The following is a 15,616-nucleotide window of genomic DNA, read 5'->3' as shown; positions in this document are numbered from 1 at the left end:
TGCTGTCAATGTTCATTAAAATAAGCCCTCCCCTGAAAATAAGCCCTATTGAGATTGCTACTGTAGTGAAGGTGATGCCCTGCGCTACACGCTACATTACGGTACCCTCTGTATGCACCGTCCCCCCCCCCGCCGTGAAACGCATGCTGAGCTCCGAGCTGCATCCAATCAGAGCTGCAGCAGTGAGCGCGTCATCCTGTTCTTCCCCAGTGATTTGCTTATTGAATAAAGGTACATTTTTTTGTTCACATTTACCTGTTTATTAAAATTGCTGTCAATGTTCATTAAAATAAGCCCTCCCCTGAAAATAAGCCCTCTGGTGTTTTTCTGTCCAAAAAAAATAAGACAGTGTCTTATTATCGGGGAAACACGGTATGTCATGCAATTAAAATTCACCTCTCACTGCTCCAAGCATCTACAGCTGCAAGCTTTAGAAAGGCAGACAGACAACAAGTATTAATTTAGCTCCTGTGGTGTGCCAGGTACTAGCATGTTAAAGTGCTGGAGAAATTAATACAAGCAAAAAGAGCTGGTCCCTGCCCTCACTCAGTTTACATTCTAATGGGAGAAGAGGAAACATAAAAAAAGCGGAAAAGGGGAGGGAATTTGCCCATGGGGGCAAATATGCTGCTCTACACTGGCAGAGGGAGCTTCTTTACCTAGGATTCCCTCAAGCAATGAAATCAGAAGTTCAGCCAAAAAACATACATTTATATAATCTGTAAGAACGTTCTTTTAGATGCAAATCATTAACCATTATGAGGAAAATGATTCAAATAACGAATAATATGGGAGAGTTTATCCCATTCACAGTCATAAAATTCAAGAAATACATAAAAATTAAAAAAACAAAAAACCTAATAATAAGGAAAATGCAGATCTACAACTCTGAGATTTGATTTCACATCCAGCAATTAACCATAGACTTCAGTGAGGGGCTACTGAGACTCCAGGAAACCTTCTTGCCTGAGACACTGATTTGTTTTTATCCTTCTGAGTTACTTTTCAGCCACCCAGAGAACTGCTTCTCAATGAGGGTGATCAAATGTATTTTAGTAAAAAGGATTTAGTAAGGTGTGGCCAGGTGGCGCAGTAAGTAAGAGCACCGGCCCCAGAGTCGGGAGACCTGGGATTGGTTCCAGCCTCAGATACTTCACACCCACACACACACAAAAAAAATCTGGCTGTGTAACCTTGAGCAAGTTACTTAACCCCGATTACTTTAAAAAAATAAATAAATAAAAAGGATTTAGTAAAATTGGGCTGGGCACCAGATTAAGAAGTGACCCTAACAGTTGAAAAGAGGAAGGAGGAAAGAAGCACTTATTAAGGACCTATTACATACCAGGCCCCATGCTAAGTGCCCCAGAGACACACAGAGAATCCTCTCAACCCATGCAGGAACTTCTCCCAAGTTGAAACAGGACTTCTACCCACTGTTTCTAGCTCTGCTTTCCAGAGACAAACAGACCAGGCTTAATCCCTATTCTAGATAGAATCATAAATCAAGAGCTTTAAGGGACCAGAGGCCAACTCTCTTATTTTATAAATGAAAAAAACTGAGGCCCAGAGAGATTATTTGAATCGCCCAATGCCACAAGAGCTCGTAGGGAAGAGAGCCAAGACTCAAATTCAGGTCCACTCTAAGTACTTCTTCTGCCTCCTGTCATTTTATTGACAGAAGACCCAAAGGGAGGAGCCAAAACCAGCTCCCCTTAATCCCTTAACCCTAAGCAACGAGGAGGAAAATCCAGTAGTGAGGTTCCCATCCTCGATTTCTACCTTGGGCACTTGCGCAGCATCAAGAAATGGAGGCGGTCTTTGGCTTCCTCAAGGTTCAGTGGGAGTCTCTGGGAAAAAGCACCATCCTGGTCCAGCCGAGTGCACAGGTTCTGGAGTTTCATCAGGAGCCCAGATTTGTCCTGTTTGCCGATAGAGACCCAATGCACGCCTCCTGGGAAGCATGCTGGGAAAGACAGCCAGCAAGGCCAAGAGGGTTAAGTTAAGATTTGGAAAAGCCTTCAGTCTAGAGCACTACATGAACTAAAAGGCAGATTAGCTACAGAGTCCCATCTCCTCCTTGCTTCTTTGAAAAAGGAGCAAATCATGGAAGATCAGGTCATTCTGCTGATTCTTTAGGGTTGCAGGATTTGTTGGGGTATTTGTGGGAACGTCTCCATCCTCTCAGCACAGCCACCTCGGGCCCTGTGGAAGGAGAGCTAGCTACGGAGTCAGCAGGACTACATCTTAGACTCAGAGGCATGTTGGGTTTAGACATAGCCAACAAGGAGAATCTGCCTCGTCTGACTACACATGTTTAGAACTGAAGTTCTGTTTTTCGTTCTTTCTCAAGAGGGAAGTGGAAGGGAGAAAAAACAGAATTTCGTTAATTGAAAAAAAAATTATTTTTTAAACTGTATTCAGGTCCTACATTTTGACCCAGAATGGTACAAACCTGGGCCAACTACATCATGTCTTAGTGCCTCAGACAGTTCTTTGAGGTAGGATCTCCTAACCTGGGGTCCATGAACAAATTTTTTGGTTTTTTTCTCCAATTATTCTGATTACTATATTTCAATAGAATTGGTTTCCTGTATAATCATTCATATGTCATGCAATTTTTAAAATTTAAAATAATGCAATTTCCATCATTCTGCAAAGGGACCTCCTAGCTTCATCCAATTCTTCCAAAATCATCCCAAAACACTTGGCACAAGAGATTAAGGCTAGAAATTGTAGAGCAAGAGATCAGTACTAGAAAAGGGTATTAGCTATACAGTTGAAATCACAAGTCCAAACCAAAAAAAAAGTTTTTTCTTTAGCTGCTAGTGCCTCTCTCCCACCCCTCCACTCAAAAAAATTACCTTCTCTCTATTTTAAATTTATTTTATACATGTTTATATATGTGATCAATGTCTCCCCTATTATGTAATCTCACTGGCAGTGGGATTGCTTCATTCTTTGTTTTTGTATTCTGAGTGCTGATCACAGTGCCCACACATAGTAGGTGCTTCATAACCATCCTTTCAGGGGCTTCCAAACCAGTCTAGGACATCCCTCTCCTAATCCCTTTGTGCTCCCCTCCCTCAGCTAAGTGATTTTATTTACTCTTACTGTCTCTGTACAAGGCAGTAGAAGCAGCCAATCTCATCCCACACCCCAACTACAGCCAGATAAATTAAGGCTGAGAATAACCACAAAATCTCAGGTCACAGAGCTCCACCAGCCTCCATCCCTCAATGAGGTCTGAGGGAGCAGCTCCTGTTCATAATTTCAGCAGAAGGCCCATGGGCATGAAAGTTCTTCCCCAATAACTAAACACCAAACAGCCCTGAGACACTCCATCTCATGAATCCTCTGGGGATTCCATGGGCTAGAGGCCATCTCTACCACACCAGGAGAGGTGACTTCTCTAAAAGAGAAAGAATACAGGCAGCAAAAACGCCTCCAAGAGAGAATAATAAGCCTGTGGGCAGGCAGTGGGAAGACAGGAAGCCATGCTGAACCAGAAGTCAGAAAAGCTCTGGGTTGAACTCTGACCACTGACCAACCATGTGACCACAGTCAGTCGGTCATCAAGCATTTATTAAGCACATACTGTGTGCCTGGGGGATACAAAGAAAGGCAATGTTGTCTCTGCTGTCAGGAGCTTCAATGTGCAAATGACTACACACACCCAGGACATGCCCAGGGCTGATAGAGGCACTCTCAGAGGAAATCAGGTGTAGGGGGGATTCAGGAAAGGCCTCCTGCACAGGGTGGGAGGGAGCAGAGTCCTGCAGGAAGTCAGGAGGCAGGGGAGAGGGGCCAGGACAAAGACAAGGAAAGGAAGGAAGGAACCAGATCATGAAGGGATTAATAAGCCACACAGGAGCTCCTACATGACCCTGGAGATAACAGGGAGCTCTGGAGTTCACTGCATAAAGGATAGAAGGGACATCAGAAAAACATTTTAAATAATAACATTTTTTAAAAAGCAAAGTTAACTGTTTGTACAATCCTCAGAGACCAAAAGTCATGATATAAAGAAACTATTAAGAGTTAAAACATTTACTTAATTTAAAATTTAAAAAAACATAAAAACAATTCAAAAGGACATTGGTAATTAAGAGGAAATGATGCTGGCATACAAACAGAAGTTATTCTTTTACCCAGAGGGCACACTAGAGGGCACACATCCCTCAGATTTCAGAGACAAAAAGGAAGGTGAAATATACACCCAACTCTCAGGTACTGGGTGTGCAACGAAGGGGAATGACCAAACGCATGGTCTAAGGGGGTGTGATGAGGGAGAACGGGGAGGAGGAGGAATGCCCAGGAATGCCCCATCCCTGCCATCCCCACCAAGAGAAAATAAATTGATTCAGTGTAAAGCAACCCAGCCGGCAAGCCAAACAAGCAGCAAAAGGCAGACAAGCACTGCACTGAGAGTCAAAGGGCCTAGGTTTTATGCTCAGCTCTGCTCCTTACTCCCTGAAATAACACTGATTAAAGCACATCAGCAACCTGGGTCTCAATTTCCTCCTTTGTAAAACAAGTAGGAATGTTGGAGATGATCTCTGAGGTCTCTTCTGGTTCTAAATCTATGATAAGAAGGAAAGAAGTGACTGACATGCATTTGGGTTAATGGGAAGGGGGGAGAAGGGAAAAGGAAAGGAGGCAGACAAAGACAGAGGGAGAAACAAAGACAGAAAGAATTTTGTAATTAGAATTCTCAAGACTAATGTTCCTAGATTCTGGAGAGAATTTGATTAGCAAAGATTACAAAAGACAAAATGGTGATGATTTTAGCACAATGAGAAGGCTAGCACCCTAACAGACTGTAGCTGGAGCTATGGATTGATTTCACCATATCTGAAAAACAATTTGGAATAGTAAAGAAAAATCACTAATCTGCACATTAAGCTTAGACCAAGGATTATCACTACTAGACCCAGAGAAGGTCAAAGACAAAGTCACAAAGATATTTATGAGCAGCACTTTTTTTTTAGTAGCCAAGTGATTTCCATTAAGTAGAGGATTGCTAAATAAATAGTGGTATATGAAGACATAACATGCCATTGCATCATAAGGAACACAAAGAATTCTGAGAAACTTGGGAAGACATGCATGAACGGAGGCAAGGCAAAGCTGGTAGAACCAGAAGAACAAGTTACATGATGCTCACAATAATGTAAAGAAAAGCACTGGGGCGGCTAGGTGGTGCAGTGAATAGAGCACTGAGTCAGGAGGACCTGAGTTCAAATCTGACCTCAGACACTTAACATTTACTAGCCGTGTGACCTTAGGCAGGCAAGTCACTTAACCCCAACTGCCCCTCCAAAAAAAGAAAAAGAAAAAGAAAAGCACCAATGAAAGACTTGGCAACTCCCCTGCCATGCAGTGTCCAATCCTGACTTCAGAGGACCAAGATGAAGCACGGATCCCATTTATGAGCAGGTAGGTGGTAAACTACAGTTGTGAAGTGAGGCACAGATGCTCAACCAAGGCTGATGTGCTATTTGTTTTAACTATAATTCTTTGTCACAGGGAAGGGTTCTACTGGAGTAGGGTCATCACTGGAACTCTGTCCAAAAACAAAGAGTAGCAATAAAGCACTATGTATATTTTCAGTCAATAAGCATTTAACTGTCAATCAAGTCAATTCAGTCAATAAGCATCTACAGTGCTAGCCACTGTGCTAAGTTGTGGAGATACAAAGAAAGGGAAAAGATGTTCCCTACCCTTGAGGAGCTCACAATACAATAAGGGAGACAGTATGAAAAAAAGTATGCACAAGCAAGACATATACAGAGTAAAGAGAAAATCAGCAACTGAGGAAAGGCATTGGGAAAGATATCCTGGAAAAGATAGGATTTTAGTTGAAGACTTGAAGGAAGCCAGGGAAAGAAATGAACTCAAAAGATAAGAATCTTCTTTAGCAAAGGAGATGCTCTCATTTCCCTGAAATTCCAAAACTGGACACCTTTGATAAGCCAGTTACTGCTATGACAAGATATGGAGGATTTTTTTTTTTAATCTAGGCCCAAGTCATCTTATTCTTTAGGAATTTAGGCTCAACTCTGATCCAAACTGGGAAATAGGGTAAGCTATGAAGGCCAGATGCACCACTCTGAAAAGTCAAGAATAATCCATATTACTAAACCAGTTTCAAGAGTCAGGAGGGAAGAGGGAGGAAGGAGGAAAGAGGAGGAGGAAATCAGTTGGATTGCCCAGGTTCACACAGCTACCTAAAGCCAGAGGAAAGAGAATACGAATAAACCTAATCCAAATTTTCTAGAATCATGTAACACAAAAATGTTTCTTGAACACATACCATCTATATAAGGCACCAAACAAACTGCGAACTAAATACAAATACACAAAAAGTTCCTGGAAGTCCAGCAGTGCTAAGTTCTAAAAGAAGCACTTGGTCTGTGTTTAGGCCTCGATTTCCTCAAATGTAAAACAGAGGTTGGATTACATGAGCTCTAAGGTCCCTTCTGTATAATGAATATGATCCAGATTCTCGGGCTCCAGAAGAAATCATAAGCATCCAACCATAGACACACAATAAATATTTATTAAAGAATTTATAAGGGTGGCTAGGTGGTGCAGTGAGTAAGAGCGCCAGCCCGGAGTCGACCCGGGATTGGTTCCGGCCTCAGATACTTAACACCCACACACACACACACACACACACACAAAAAAAACTGGTCATGTAATCTTGGGCAAGTTACTTAACCCCAATTGCTTAAAAAAAAAAAAAGAATTTATAGAAAAATAGCACAGTGCATTGAAAGCATCTTATGTGAAGTCCAAGGACCTGCGTTCAAATTCCAACCTTAAAACTTATTACCTAGCGAATGTTGAGAAATCACTTCCCCTGCCTGGGCATCAGTTTCCTTATCTGTAAAAAAGGGGGTTGGCCTAGACAGCCTCTAAGGTCCCCTCCAACGCTAACCTGTGATCCTACTGATGTAGGTACAGGTGCTGGCAGCTAGATAACAGCTCAGATCCTGAGGTCCAGCCCACCACTACCACAAGTACTTCTCAACCTTGTCACACCCCCCCTTTTCAGATTCCTTTTATGTGTACTGCCCCACTAGAATGTCAGTTTATTGAAGGCAGGAACCACCTTTATTTTTGCTTACATTTGCATTCCCAATGCCACACAGACACTGGCACAAAGTAGGCACTTAATAAATACAGTATTTATGTATTTTTCTTTCCGTCAATCTATGGAAGTTCAGGGGTAGAGATGGAGATTTCAGATATACTGATCTCATGAAAATAAATAAGGCCGCAGCGGCATTCACCTGGTCCTGAATCCTAGGGTTATTGGTTATTAACCCTATTATATAGGGTTATATAATCCTAGAATGGACCTTGAAGCCCCATTAATGCAAGCTCCTTATTTTATTGATGAGGCACATGAGGGCCACAGAAGGTCAGAGACTTGCCTACAGTTTCACCCAAAGTATGAGGCAGAACTGGGGTCGGAATCCAAGACCCCAGTGCTAGATCCAGCTCTTTCTAGAGCACCACACTGCCTTTCTTGGGTCGACTCCCAGATGATAGGATACAGACTGAGAGCTAGAAGGGGTCTCAGAAGTCAATCAACCCCCTCATTTTATAGCTGAAGAAAACAAGGTCCAAAGAAGTTATTTTTCCAAAAACCAAATGGAAAATAACTTATACACAATTTCATATGTATAATGTGTATTATATTTCCTTCTCAATGGGTAGAGGAGGGGAGAAAGGGAGAAAATCTGAAACTCAAAATTTTACAAATTAATTTTAATAAAAATAATAAACTTCTGAAGTGGACACCAGACCACTGCTTACAAGCCATTTTCCTTTTTTCCTCCAAAAGAGAAAATGCCTTCCTTCAGAAGGACATGTCCTGGAATAACAAACACTAAGTTTAGTATCAGAGAACCTGGGTTTCAGTCCTGGTACTGCCACTTAATAACTGTGTGACTTTCTTTGAGTAAATTACTCCTTCTCTGGGTCTCAGTTTTCTCATCTGTAAAATGGACTGAATCAATCTTGATCAATCAATAAGTATTTGTTAAGTGCCTACTATGTGCCAGAAATTTTGCTAGGCACTGGGAATAAAAAGACAAAAAGAAATAGTCTCTGCCCTTGAGAAGTTTATATTCTATCCAGGAGAAAGCATGTACACAGAAAAGAACATACAAAATAGATATGAGATAAATTTCAGGTAAACTGGGAGTAGGGGAAGAATAAGAACTAATAACCAGATGTGATCTCAGGGGTATAAGGAAATGCCAACATGGAAACTCCCTCTCCAGACACAAGCCTGCAAGTGTCCATAACTTAATCATTTTAAAGAGTTGCTTGGCCACCAGAATGTACTGTTGGTGAACTGTGAAATAGCATAGCCATTCTGGAAATTATGTTGGAACCATGATCAAAGTCAAAAAACTGTGTTTACCATCTGACCCCATGATATCACAACTAAGCCTATACCCCCTAGAGAAATCAAAGAAAAAGGAAAAGGACTCATGTGAATAAATATTTATGGCAGTTCTTTTTGTCAGAGCAAAGAACAAGGAACTAAGGAGGGGGATGCCCATAAAGTGGGAAACAGCTGAACAAATTATAAGATATAAATGTAATATTTTTATTACACGATAAGAAATGATAAAAGGAGCAGTTTCAGACTTATGTGAACTAATGGAGAGTGAATAAGCAGAACCTGGAAAATACTGTAAAGAAAAACTACCTTGAAAAACACAAGAACCCAGATCAATGCAATGACTGTCACGATTCCAGGACCATGCTATCTACCACCTCCTGACTGAGGTGAAGGGTTCATGAAGCAGGATAAGATAAACATTTTGGGACATAGCCAAATGTGAGAATCTGTTTTACTTGACTGCATACTTGTTACAAAGTTTTTGTTTTTCTTTTTAGCAATGAGGTGAGGAGAAAAAGTAGAATTAACAGTTGCCCACCCCCAAAAAAGAAAGAAAAATAAAAGACTGTCACTGAAGCACTTTTTAAAACACATAGAAGAAAACAGAAGGGAAACCATAAGGAATCAAACAAGCAGAACATGTCTGAAAATTAAGGAGTAACCTCATTTTTATTTTTATACATATATCTATATCCATATTGACAAAGATATAGATATATGGTTATATATACATATGTTCGTACGTATATGTATGTGTGTATATATAAATGATTTTAAAAGATGTATTTCAGAGAGAATTGCAGTTTCATGTACAATCCTCTTTTTCTATTGTACTAGACATATGGAAATGTTCATTTTATTCAGTTTTTTTTAAGCTCTGAATAAAAAAAAAAAGCTATGACTTCTATCTACCACAGTACCCTGCCTCTCATAACATAAAAAGGAATAAAAATCTCATGCACTTAAAACCCCTTAACTAAATGACTTCTAAGTTACTTCTCAACCCAATGATTCTGGGAATTACAGCTCACAGTGACCTGATCAAATCTGTCAGTCAGCCCTCCCCAAATTACATAATTTCAAAGTAATCATTCATGAAAAATACATTATTAGCCACCACTGTCTTACTATTCAAGCACTTACTTTCTAAGAGGCTGTGGTCCCGGACAGCTTCAGCAGCTAGGACAGATTTCCCGCAGCCCGCCATCCCATAAACTATGACCCATCCGGGTTCACCGTTGAGCTTATAAAGCTTTTCCTGGATTGAGTTCACCAGCTTCTTCCTGGTCACAAATACAACAGGCCTCTGTGGTACACCACCTTCACACAGCACTGTCTTCACTGAAACCCAAAATAGTGAGAACATAAATAAAACATCCAAAAGGTAACTCAGGCAATGCCACTAAATCAGGCTAGAATGCCTCATGTTTTTAGCACCATACACAGGTCCCCCCATCCATTTCCACAAAAAGTGAATATGCTATTGTTAGAGCTGTGGACTGGTCTAACCATTCTGAAAAGTAATTTGGAATTTGGCAAAAAAAGAAAGTGACAAAACTAACCATACCCTCAGATCCAGAGATACTACTACTAGGTACATTCTACAAGGAGATCAAAGACAAAAGATCCCATAGACACCAAAGTATTACAGCAGTGGTAATAAAGAAATGGAGAAGAAGTTGATGCTCCCCCCCAAAAAAACTTATTTTTATATTCAACTGGGAAATAAGATATACAGGCAACAGGGTACAAAACTCCATCTTGCCCTACAGGAAAATATAAGGGAAAAAGATAAGAGAGAGAGAGAGGTTGATAGAAGGGAGAGCAGATTGGGGAAAGGGGTAATCAGAATGAATACCATCCTGAAGTGGGTAGAGGGAAGAAATGGGGAGAAAATTTGGAGCTCAAAATTTTGTGGAAATGAATGTTGAAAACTAAATATAAATTAATTAATTAAAATAATATAAACCAAAAAAAAGTTGATGCCCATCAATTGGGAAATGGTTAAATATGGTACATTAACGTAATGCAACATTACTGTACCACAATAAAAGATACCAATGAAACAAGCAAAGACTTATATGATGTGATGCGAAGAAATCAGAACAGGGAAAGAGTATATATATCCTTTTTCTCTTCTGTTAAAAGGAATAGCCTGAAAGGTGGTGGGAAGGGGATAATAAATGTATTTGGAAACAAAAGTAACATAAAAACAAAAGATATCCATTAAAATTTTAAGTAAAAAAAAAAGAAGAAATTGAAATGTGAATCCAAAAGAAAGTTAGCAAGTATGGACAAACTTCAAAGTCCAATTATTAGCCATGATTTCATATTTTTTCTTTTACTCTGTCCTGAAAATTTCTTAGTTTGTTCACAGGGCTGTATGGAAACTTCAGAGACTTCACCCAAGAAATGTGGTTTGGCCAGAAATTGAATAAGGATAAAGCTTTTAGAAAAAGCCCAGATGAAGAAAACAGTAAATTAATAGTGAAAAAAAACCAACAACAAGTCTCTGTGAAGGAAGAAGGCGGTTCAGGATAAGAAAACAAAGATGGAGAAAAGAAATTAAGATAAGACTGTACACCCGTCAACAATTGTTAGAGCAGTCTAAATGTAAGATATAAAGGATGAGAGACTTAAGAAAGGGAATGGTCCCAGCATCCTTTCACTTAATGGCTGTTAATTGGAGATGTTCACTCTCAAGCTACCTGAATCTCTGCCAACTTGTAAACTAAGACCCAGGCCCAACTCAGCCCTGAATTCTTACAAGCAAGTGGATAGAGAGAACAAACTGGAGGCTACCAGCTCAGCACCCAAAGCAACAAGAAAATGATCAGTGGCTAATTTCACTTACTCAGATGAAAAACAACAGCACACTCCCTTTAGGGAAGGCCAAGGAAGCCCCCTGGCTGGGCTGGCCTGGCCATATCTGCCTCTACTTCCCCATTCCTTCTCACTACCTCACTTGAGCCATCCTTTTTCAGATAATGAAGCCTGGGAGGGAGGGCATGAGGGTGTAGAGTCTATTGGAACCTGCTTTAGGAATGCAAGGCTTGAGAGTATCTGTCCTATACAGCAATTACAAAACTGGAATGAGGAAAGCTGCTACACCAAGATAAACAATACAACTGCTGCAAAGTAATGTCTCTTACAAGTGAAATCATCCCACAAGGAAACAAGCTTGGTGACCTCAAGGAGCCTGAGCGGTGAGCCCAAGCCCTGGTCTCTGTGTTATTAGATGACTTAATAAACAGTTATAAAGTTGTCATGTTCCGTTACACTATTCCTCCCACTGCCAACTAAAAGGGCTTTGACTAACTCCCATGGCTTTCCTTGAAATGCATATTATATAATTATATCAAGGGACAGCAACAACAAGCCAATCCTCAGGACTGAGCATAGGGAAGAATTTGCACAAAGTTTTTTATGCTACTTATATGTTTTAGATTTGGAGGCCACAGATCCGAGTTCAAATCCTGCCTCACTTTCCCTCTCTGGGCCTGTTTCTTCAAATTGAACTCAGTGGCCTTTAACATCCTTTACAGCCCTAGAGATACTTCCCCTCCTGGGGCCTCAGTTTTCTTAACTGTAATGAAAGGCATGTACTCAAACCCTTCTAAAGTTCCTTCCAACTTTCAGTAGCTGACCCTATGACTTGAAGTACAATCTCTAAGCATCACCATGGCCCCAAATTCGCCCTCACTCTCTCCCTGACTACCTGGGGAGCTTAGGCAAACTGCCTCACTCTTCTGGGGCTCAGATTCCTCATCTATTAAATAAGGGAGTTGGGTTTGATGACATCAAAGGTCCCATTTGGGTCATACTTTTTAATCTTATAATCTGGTGCTGATGACAGTGAGTCTCTTCACACAACCCTGGCTGGTCCCCAGGCATACTGGTCTTTGCTCTTGTCCAACAGGTGGCCTGCTCACTGTTATGGCCCCCCATCTCCTCCATACCACCACAAAGATGGGGTATTAGAGAAGGCCTTGAGAGCACAACCAAAACAATTCTAATAGAAAATGTAAAAATGAACCAAGAATGACCAAGACCAAGCTACAATGGGGAGAATCAACCTTATTTTAAAAACTAAATAGAAAACAATTCTACCCTACACTCTCACTTATAATCACTTATAAAAAGAATTAATCAAGCACTTCCTTGGGTGAGTTTTCCTAATGGGAAAGCAGAATAACACAATGAAAAATCTGCTGTATTTAAAGTATAAGAACCTGGGTTCAAATCTGGATTATGAGAGAAATGATTATTAATAAGCAATGATTTGAGTAGATGCAGAGTTCCCCCCTTTTTCTAAAGTCCTGATTTCAAAAGTTCAGTCTCTTGAAAGACATTACTGATAATGAGACTGGACTAAGTTTCAGATCCCACCCAGGTGGGGAAGGCATGGTGTTCTACTCAGTTTTGGATGGGATAAATTCTTTGAACAGACTGCCCAAGGGGAGGGGGTGGGTTAACTTAGAAGTAAATGACACAATCAGTTGTTTTGAATAGGTTCAGCCCCTCATTGCAATATTCATTCAATAATTGTTAACCAATCAAGAGTTGATTGTCACCTCAGGAACACACTTCTTGTCCGATGGACATATAAGCCCGAGCCCTACCACCATGAATATCTTTGGTCTAAGAGAGAGATGGCCAAGTCACTAGCTTTTTATTAATAGATACTGGCATTATTAAGAAAATTATTACATTGTCCAGAAATCATGTTTCTCAAACTTTTTAAATTAAAGGTCACAACTCTGTTAATAAAGAGGTTGAACTTGATAGTCCTTCTTAGTTCTTAATTCTATAATCTTTGGATCCTATGAGATAAATTTGAGCATTTTAGTATTTCTTGACAGAACATGGGCTAGATCACAGATACTAACCATATGAAGTCACTCCATCCACTGAATCCTTCCCATTATATGAAGCAAGAGGAATACCATCTTGGAGAAGGAAAGCTAAATCCTTGTAGCCTTCATGTAGCAGAGCATTGTAGAAAGATATGTATGAATTATTATCTTTTTCAAGTAACACCCTAATTAGCATAGCTGCTCTCTTCTTTTGGGTAGGCTAAAAAGAAAAAAAAAAGAAAAAATATATATAAGGACTTTTTTCTCCCATAAGCAAGTGTCCAGAATAAATTCTGAAAACTTCCAAGGCAACACAAGTGATCTTAGAACAGGAGGAACCCTCCACCTTTTTTTCCTATGTCATGGGTCACTCTGTTAGTCTGATAAAGTCTAGGGACCCTATTTCAGAATAATGTTTTAAAATAATGAAAGGTTAAATTTCAGTCAAAGGTTGTGAAAATAAAAACATAAATTTTTTCCCATTCAAGTTCACAGACACCCTCATCCCCAAATTCATTCACAGAACCATTGGAGTGTGTAGACCCTATATTAAGAACTCCTGCTTCAGAGGATAGTTAATAGAAGGACCAAAATTTATTAATACCTTGAAGAACTAGGCTGCATCACTGACATAGTACATTTTTTAATACATAAAACAAAGAAAATAGAGACAACAGGATGAAAATCTTATTTCAAAATAAAATGACAATATCCGCTTATAATTATTTATATTTGAAGTCCAAACTGCACTTGTACAGATAGGAGAAATTGTGGTAAATTATAAAAAATTACTTTAAAACTCTTACATCAACTAACACACCCAGTCCTTCTAGTATTGGGGAAGGGGGGGGGTCACAGAGGAGGGGGGAAGATGTACCTGAACTCTTATTTTCTCTTCCTCTGACAAACTAAGAACCCGATCAGAAATCAGGTGATCCATGAGGTAGGAAGTCTTGATGTCTCTTTCCAGGGCTTCCTTGTGCTGAAGCAAACAGTTTCGAGCTTTGGCATCCATCCTCCTCCAAGCTGATCTTCTTCAGGACAGACCAACATGAGCTGTAACCAAGATATCAAAAAGCTGGAGTCACAGGGCAGTTTCTTCCATTTGGAAAATCAAAACTGACTTTTGGAATTGTCTGGGTCATTAACAAGGTGGAAATCCCCACCACCAGCTCTTTGTCTGTGTTAGGGAAACCTTTCTCATGTGCTCAGCATTCCCTGCCAGGCTACAGAGCAAGACAAAACAAGAGGAAACCCTTCCCCCACACACACTCAATCTCTGATGTCATCCCTTGGATTCAGGGCAAAGGAAGGTACAGTAAAAATCAGGCTTCCACAATCTGCTTTCCAAATTCCTTGGAGTCAATAACAAATATGAATGTTTCAAAGCCCTAAGTATAATATTTAATATTCATAAAAGCTCATGCTTCTAAGTCAATTACAATTTCCCACCGAGTTTATTGTAGCAATGGCTATTAACAAATGACCATGTTTAAAATAAATATCACCAAATGAGGGGGGGGGGCCAAAATAGAAGCATGACCATTTGTCTGCATTTGTCAGTGTTCACGAATGCAGATGGCTGGAATGAGCCAAAGCTTCTTTTGTGAAAACAGGAGGGAAAACTATGCCTGGAGGTGAAAGAGTTTTAGGAGCTTCTGAAATTCTCTTAAATATTTTAAATTAGGAATATTTCAGAGAGTCAACATGATGTTAGGGAAAAATCAGTAGTTTGGGAATTGGGAAAAACCTGCTTTAAATCATGGCTAACACTAGTTGTGTGATTTGGGAAAGTCACAGAACTTTTCTGAGCCTCTTCAACTGTGAGATAGGGAATAATAGTATTTATGCTATTTATCTACATCACAGCACAGCTCTGTGAAAAGTTCTTTAAGGTTTACAAAGTGATGCTCACTATAATAATCCTGTGAAGTAAGTGCTATTATTATTATCCTCATTAGGCAGATGAGGAAATTGAGTCTGAAACAGGTAAAGTGACTTGCCCAGGGTAGGTCAGTGAGAGATTCAGAGAGAGAGAGAGAGAGACAAAGAGACAGTGTGTGTGTGTGTGTGTGTGTGTGTGTACCCCTAGCAAGTATGTAAGGTTTTGAACTTTTGAACCCAGGTCTTTCTTACTCCAGCTACAGAGCACAGTGGTTAGAATGCCAAGCTTGATCCTCTTCTCGGGTTCAGATCTGATCTCAGACACTTACTACCTCTGTGACCCTGAACAAGTCACTTAACTTAGTTTGCCTCAGTTTCTTCATCTGTAAAATAAGCTGGCAAACCACTTCAGTATTTTTCACAAGAAAACCCCAGATGAGGTCACAGCATT

General features: G+C 40.1%; 1 protein-coding gene across 1 annotated transcript in view; it reads right to left on the bottom strand.

Annotated features, from left to right (window-relative positions):
• The window catches only part of APAF1 (apoptotic peptidase activating factor 1), a 104,175-nt gene that overhangs the window by 86,210 nt on the left and 2,349 nt on the right, over positions 1-15,616 (bottom strand). Inside the window, exons 2-6 of the mRNA XM_069095070.1 lie at positions 14,159-14,337; positions 13,315-13,501; positions 9,569-9,766; positions 1,783-1,966; positions 1,346-1,356 (exon numbers count right to left, since the gene is read on the bottom strand). Of these exons, the coding sequence (XP_068951171.1) occupies positions 1,346-1,356; positions 1,783-1,966; positions 9,569-9,766; positions 13,315-13,501; positions 14,159-14,296 (718 nt within the window). The 5' untranslated portion in view covers positions 14,297-14,337. The remainder of the gene's footprint in view (positions 1-1,345; positions 1,357-1,782; positions 1,967-9,568; positions 9,767-13,314; positions 13,502-14,158; positions 14,338-15,616) is intronic.

The sequence above is a fragment of the Petaurus breviceps genome, unplaced genomic scaffold, assembly GCF_028583685.1.
Source record: "Petaurus breviceps papuanus isolate PSGF00001 unplaced genomic scaffold, PetGlider_PUasm1.0 225, whole genome shotgun sequence".
In the NCBI taxonomy this organism is placed as follows: Eukaryota; Metazoa; Chordata; class Mammalia; order Diprotodontia; family Petauridae; genus Petaurus; species Petaurus breviceps.
The sequence above is the reverse complement of the archived record's forward strand: the minus strand, read 5'-3'. Positions and strand labels throughout refer to the sequence as shown.